Here is a 6261-nt window from a genome sequence, read left to right as displayed (position 1 = left end):
AAAACTTGAATTTTACATTTCTAAGTTCTCCAGAGTAATGAAGTATGTCGTTGTAACAGCGCCTTTGGAGTGCAAAGGGTTAAATCTTCATAGATTGGCTTTACGGATGGAACCATCGAGTTCGTTATTAGCTTCTGGACAAAAGATATGTTGCGAATTTTCGGCGGTCGAAATCCTTTTCTTATTTCGAAATCCTTGTTCCTTCTAATTGCTAGTCCGTGACAAGATGACCTTTTCTTGCCTGAGTAAAACATATCTTACAATAACTTGAAACATATCTTACAAGACACTTAAAACTATCAATTTATGAAAACTCAGAAGGGCCCTTAATTGTACGTGTCTATCATAATTACAAGTGAAATCCAGCAGAAGAATATGTCCTTTGCAGATGCCAACCTCCACGGAAACTTCTCCAAAGTTTGTTCCAGTTAAGATTGTATATTTCCTACAATAAATGTACCACAAAAAGATTAATATTGTTGATTTCAACTATGTTGCACTTATCGCTAATACTAATAACATATGCTATTTTCAACGTTCACTCTTACACGCTTATCCCAATTCCAAATGCAGAGTATTCCAACAATGAAAAATACGCACATTGAGATACACCTGGAATAGAAATATACGTACCATACTGTCATTCTTCGATTTTTTCAATTCGCCACCTTCTAACCTTTCGCCCAATTCTTTCCGCGATAAACTCCTGTTGCCAGTTGTTGCGAAATGTCTAAATTAATATCTTACATTAATATAAAAGAATTTATAACAATTGTTTAGAGCTACTTACTTATTTAAAATCTCTCCGTTTCCTCTCACTGGTGTGTGAATCCAAAGGCGGCAAATATGAATAAACTGTCCTTGATAATTATGACGTACGATTTCCTTACATCTTTGCTACTGCGTTAAGTAAGAAAATTCAGTTTTACAAATTAAATCGAAAATGTTTTCATCGAATCTTTGAACCGTAAACTTACCGCCTAAACGAAATACATAACCTCGTCCGTACGTACAACGTCGTTCGCCTAACTCCAAGCACGTGCGCGCGAGAGCAGAAAAAAATGGCAACTACGCCACATACACACACACACCACACAATCGTATGCCGATGCTTCTGCCATCTATGAGCTGTTGCTAGAAGCTTCAGTTTTCGTACCTGCTGTTAGATGACACCTGCGGAAGAGTTTGACGAACGAATTGTCCTTTTCTTCCCTATCTGTACGTCCAATTTAAAATGTCAATTGTTTCTGCGTCAGTTTGCGTAGGTACAGGTAGAGGGCACGAGGTGGGCTTCCGTTCTTTTTCCGGGTCTGTAATATAATTTAAATTTACTCTACAAAATTTCATATGAATAAACTGTCCTTGATAATTATGACGTACGATTTCCTTGCATCTTTGGTACAGCGTTAAGTAAGAAAATTCAGTTTTACATATTAAATCGAAAATGTTTTCATCGAATCTTTGAACCGTAAACTTACCGCTTAAACGAAATACATAACTTCGTCCGTACGTACAACGTCGTTCGCCTAACTCCAAACACGTGCGCGCGAGAGCAGAAAAAAATGGCAACTCTGCCACATGTACACACACACCACACAATCGTATGCCGATGCTTCTGCCATCTATGAACTGTTGCTAGAAGCTTCAGTTTTCGTACCTGCTGTTAGATGGCACCTGCGGAAGAGTTTGACGTACGAATTGTCCTTTTCTTCCCTATCAGTACGTCCAATTTAAAATGTCGATTGTTTCTGCGTCAGTTTGCGTAGGTAGAGGTAGAGGGCACGAGGTGGGCTTCTGTTCTTTTTCCGGCTCTGTACTCTAATTCCCCTGACAGATGTGTAATTCAAATATTTGAGTTCAAATTACATACTAATATGGATTATTAGAATCACTACACAGATAATTTATATATTAAAGTGAATACACCTCCACGCGGTGTTATTTCTTGGCGTACAATTGTTCAGCGAATCGTCGTGATAGGTAACCTGTTGGGAGTTACGCAGCAAGTAATACGATCGAGACGTGACGGATAAAACGAAAGGGTTCGATCGAATAGACGTTCGCAAATTCGTCGATACATCGAGGAGTTATCAGCGATATATTCCGTTTGAATTCTTTGAAAAAAGAGCTTTCGTTTCCCTTTTTCAAAAAAATAGGTACATTGATTCGAATTTTCGGAAACAACCAGTCCATTCAAGGACGCTGAAGTCAGTTCTAGGAAGGTCAGTTTTTTTTTAAACATATCAGCGACATTCCGACAATTTTTTATTTTCGGGTTAGTTTTTTTTTATTAACATATTTCCGACGTTCATATTCCCTAGGGTTTGTCCTTCCGAATTGTGTTAGTTTTTTTTTTTTAGAAACATATTCCCTAGGGTTTGTCCTCCGACTTTGGGTTAGTTCTTTTTTTAGAAAAATATTCCCCAGTGTTTGTCTCTCCGAGTTGCGCATTAGTTTCTTTTACAAGCATATTTGCGAGGTCTGATCGACGAAGATTCGATCGACGTAAGATTCAATTATCGATTACTTTATCAACCGATTATTTCGTATCAACCAAGATTTAACCCTTTTCCGGTTTATTTTTTAGAAAAATATTCTCATATTGCCGACACGGTTATTTATCGGCGTTCTTATCTCCCGACTTTGGTATATTTAGTATATTAGCATCGTACGCATATTAAAATGAAAAAAAAAAAGCCCGAAGGCCGTTACAAGTATTTTGGCTCGAAGCCCGACGTACGATTGGTGGGTGATACAACGAGAGTCGTATGTTGACGCGGTTTAATTGAAAACTCAGCTTTACTATAGTCGCTCGATTTATAGAGAGATAGTACCACGTCGAATCATGAACAATTCTGTGCCGTCGACGCTGCTACCATCTCTGAGCCATTGCTACAAGTTTGCGTAGATGCTGTTAGATGGCACGAGATGCTTTACTTTTTTTTTATAGAGAAAATTTTGAATTTAGTCAAAAATGCGGGTACTTACCCAGTTTATAACTATAGGAATGAAAAGTCCAACTTTAGATTTCAGATAATTTCTAAGGCGAATATTTCCAAACCCGTTATCAAGTAGTAGACGAGACTTGTCTGACCAAGACTATCGTTTATTTAATTTTTTATATTACAACAACATTCGATACCCCACGGACAAAGGACATAACGATGCGAAGGTGCTCAACTTACAAATTTATCAGCATTTCGTAACAAATACACGACGGTAAAATCTTTGGTGAATTCTTCTATGTATCGTTTTTATATAAAGATGAGAGTTATTATACTAATGAACAGAATGGCCAACTTATGGTGATTTGAATGTAACGTATTGCTGCTGCTATTATCGTTGAACCGGTGGTGCCATTGGAAGACTAGAAGCATTCACGTTCGACATGGCTTTACTAGGTCCTAACAGAACCTGTTTCTGCTGGGCACGTTGCGCTTCTTCCATTTGCACTCTTTCTATTTCGTACAATACAGGCGCGAATAAAATAACAGACGAGCTGAAGAATAACCATGCTGCTGAACATGAAAATGCGTATAATCCTACGAAGGAAGAAACTCGTTGTCATATCTGCTGAGACTCTTATTATTTTGTCGAATATATGTACCAACGAATATACTGACCTTTTACACAATTGCACAAACAAGTACCAACGTTATATCCCAAATTCCGAACTTCTTCGGGAAACATTTCTGTGAGACCGAATAACCTTTCTGCCAAACTTTCGTCCTAAAAGTTTCGGAACATTTTTCGTTTCGAGTTGTTGTTGTTAACGTATTGTATAAGAATCAAATACCTCTTCGTCGTCCTCGTCGTCCGGAAGAAGTGATTTCACTTCGGTAGAATGTGCGTCGATACTACCCATGCCGCTATCCGCTTCAACCGACGAATCCATACGAGAAAACAATTGAAGACCGACGAACGGAAAAACGAACGTAGTTTATTCTTAGGAATTCAATTTTGAAGCCCCCTGTTTTGTCCACCGCAAGCGTACAGTTAACGTATGGCTACGCACGCCTGTACCAAGTAGAAACAGCGTGACTTCTGCTCGCGCATATCCACCCACCGCGTAACGATACGTAAAAAGTCCCTAGATCGTTTGAAGAATTTTAATTATGTAAAATAATGTATTTTATTTTGTATTTTAAACACTTTGATACTCTCGATACGTTAAAATACTCTTTTCTCTTTTTCTGGTTCTTTCTAACCGAGGTGCCTGGAACGAACCATTGTCATTGGCTGTTTCTGACAAAGCTGCAACGTCGTCGCCGTTGCGTCCGATAATCGGTCGACTCTTGAACTTGAGCGGAATGGCAAATACAGGAGTACTACCGTTTGTACGAGGGGTCGATTTTAGTAGCAATAATTTTGGAGTAAATATGTTCTTTTCTTTTTCAATCCGTTATCCGGAATCGAGCATTTACAATTTTACTTCCCCTTTACAGGATGGTAAATTTCCAGAATCTGTTCGCCTAATGACTGGTATACAATGGCTGAAATTGGACGAAACCAACTTGACGGAGATCCCAGAAGAGATGGGCAAATTACTGAAGCTGGTAAAACCACCTTATTTTTCAAGCATACGGAGAATGATCTTCTTTCGTTTCTGAAAATAGGAGCACCTTTCGCTGGTTAAGAACAAATTGGAACGTTTATACGGAGAACTGACGGAACTCTGCTGTCTTCGGACGTTGAACATAAGGCGCAACAACGTTAAATCAAGCGGTATCCCGGCAGAACTGTTTCATCTAGAAGAACTAACCACCTTGGACTTGAGCCACAACAATCTGAAGGAAGTACCGGAAGGACTTGAGCGAGCTCGTTCTTTGTTAAATCTGAATTTGAGTTATAATCAGTGGGTGGTGTTGTGTTACGTGTATAAATAGCACACCTAACGATTGTTGCATTGTCTCGATCCTTTCAGCATCGACGCGATTCCCAATACGTTGTTCATTCATTTAACCGATTTGCTGTTCCTGGATCTTAGCAACAATAAGTTGGAAACACTACCGCCGCAAACCCGCCGCCTAGCCAATTTGCAAACTTTAAATTTGAATCATAATCCGCTGGGACACTTTCAGCTGAGGTACGGCAAAAAAAATCGGTAGAGATGTGGTGGCAAATCGATCGTTAATGGGGTACCAACTTTTTCTGATTCCAGGCAATTACCATCCTTGATGAATTTAACAACCCTACAGATGCGCGATACGCAACGAACGTTGAGCAATATCCCTTCGAGTTTGGAGACGTTGACGAATTTGCAGGAGCTTGATTTATCGCAGAACAATTTACCCCGAGTACCGGATGCGCTTTACTCTTTGTTGAATTTACGTCGCTTGAATTTAAGCGATAATCAAATAACAGAACTGTCGACAGCAATCGGTAGGTGTTCGCTTGCTCGATTGTTACATGTTATCGATATATATATATATATCTGTTTTCGTTTCAGAACTTTGGACTAAATTGGAAACGTTGAATATATGTCGTAACAAGTTGTCCGCGATACCAGCCTCCCTATGTAAGATTGTTACTCTCAGAAGATTATACTTGAACGACAATCGATTAGATTTCGAAGGTATTCCTTCGGGTATCGGTAAGCTGTCGTCGCTGCAAGTATTTTCTGCGGCTAATAACCGTTTGGAAATGATACCCGAAGGCTTGTGCAGGTACGTCGATCTTCTTTACCTTTCGTCACGAAAACCAGAGATATATTTCTCTTCTGGACAGATGCGGATCGTTGAAAAAACTAATATTATCGTCCAATCGGTTGATCACCGTACCGGACGCCGTTCATCTTCTCACCGATTTGGAACAACTGGACTTGAGGGATAATCCAAATTTGGTAATGCCGCCGAAACCGACAGAGGTTCGAAAAGGTTCCGGCATCGAGTTTTACAACATCGATTTTTCTCTGCAACACCAATTGCGGCTCGCTGGCGCTAACGTACCCACGCCCATTCAAACTGCCGGTAAATTTATCATTAATTGACGATAGTTTGGTTGATTTAAGTGTAACAATTGTGCGTATCAGGCAGCAAAGATCCGATAGCTCGCAAAATGAGGCTCAGAAGAAGACGAGATCAAGAAGAAGCTGATCAAGATCAAGCCAAAATATTAAAGGTTAGGTTATTGTATCGCAAAGAATAACGAAAAAGACTTCTTCTTCTTCTTCTTCTTCTTCTTCAGGGTATGAAGGATATAGCAAAGGAGAAAAATAAAGATAAAGAGTGCGAAGAATCTAAAGCGGAATCGTTGAAGTAG

The 6261-nt window shown here is 39.4% G+C and overlaps 2 protein-coding genes across 2 annotated transcripts in view; one reads left to right on the top strand and one right to left on the bottom strand.

The window, feature by feature from the left end:
* Nucleotides 1-3096: 3096 nt before the first annotated feature.
* LOC108574173 (mitochondrial import receptor subunit TOM22 homolog) lies at nucleotides 3097-4099 on the bottom strand. The gene is made up of 3 exons (XM_017936705.1): nucleotides 3797-4099; nucleotides 3624-3729; nucleotides 3097-3542 (listed from the first exon to the last, which is right to left on the bottom strand). The coding sequence occupies exons 1-3, from the start codon at nucleotides 3893-3895 to the stop codon at nucleotides 3337-3339; spliced, it is 411 nt and encodes a 136-aa protein (XP_017792194.1). The 5' UTR covers nucleotides 3896-4099; the 3' UTR covers nucleotides 3097-3336.
* Nucleotides 4100-4274: 175 nt separating this feature from the next.
* The window catches only part of LOC108574181 (protein flightless-1), a 5908-nt gene continuing 3921 nt past the window's right edge, over nucleotides 4275-6261 (top strand). The window contains exons 1-9 of the mRNA XM_017936716.1: nucleotides 4275-4373; nucleotides 4446-4556; nucleotides 4617-4855; nucleotides 4925-5086; nucleotides 5162-5382; nucleotides 5450-5666; nucleotides 5728-5969; nucleotides 6032-6120; nucleotides 6187-6257. Coding sequence (XP_017792205.1) covers nucleotides 4311-4373; nucleotides 4446-4556; nucleotides 4617-4855; nucleotides 4925-5086; nucleotides 5162-5382; nucleotides 5450-5666; nucleotides 5728-5969; nucleotides 6032-6120; nucleotides 6187-6257 — 1415 coding nt within the window. The 5' untranslated portion in view covers nucleotides 4275-4310. The remainder of the gene's footprint in view (nucleotides 4374-4445; nucleotides 4557-4616; nucleotides 4856-4924; nucleotides 5087-5161; nucleotides 5383-5449; nucleotides 5667-5727; nucleotides 5970-6031; nucleotides 6121-6186; nucleotides 6258-6261) is intronic.

Source organism: Habropoda laboriosa, unplaced genomic scaffold (genome assembly GCF_001263275.1).
Source record: "Habropoda laboriosa isolate 0110345459 unplaced genomic scaffold, ASM126327v1 scaffold222, whole genome shotgun sequence".
Taxonomy (NCBI): domain Eukaryota; kingdom Metazoa; phylum Arthropoda; class Insecta; order Hymenoptera; family Apidae; genus Habropoda; species Habropoda laboriosa.
Note: the sequence above shows the minus strand (reverse complement) of the source record. Positions and strands in the feature narration are given on the sequence as shown.

What these genes read in the sequence shown, in the direction of transcription:
- LOC108574173 (XM_017936705.1), bottom strand. Translation starts at nt 3,895, where the DNA reads ATGGATTCGTCGGTTGAAGCGGATAGCGGCATGGGTAGTATCGACGCA. An exon ending in ACGACGAGGACGACGAAGAG is followed by an intron (nt 3,730 to 3,796) that starts GTATTTGATTCT and finishes CGAAACTTTTAG; the next exon opens with GACGAAAGTTTGGCAGAAAG. An exon ending in TTTGTGCAATTGTGTAAAAG is followed by an intron (nt 3,543 to 3,623) that starts GTCAGTATATTC and finishes CTTCCTTCGTAG; the next exon opens with GATTATACGCATTTTCATGT.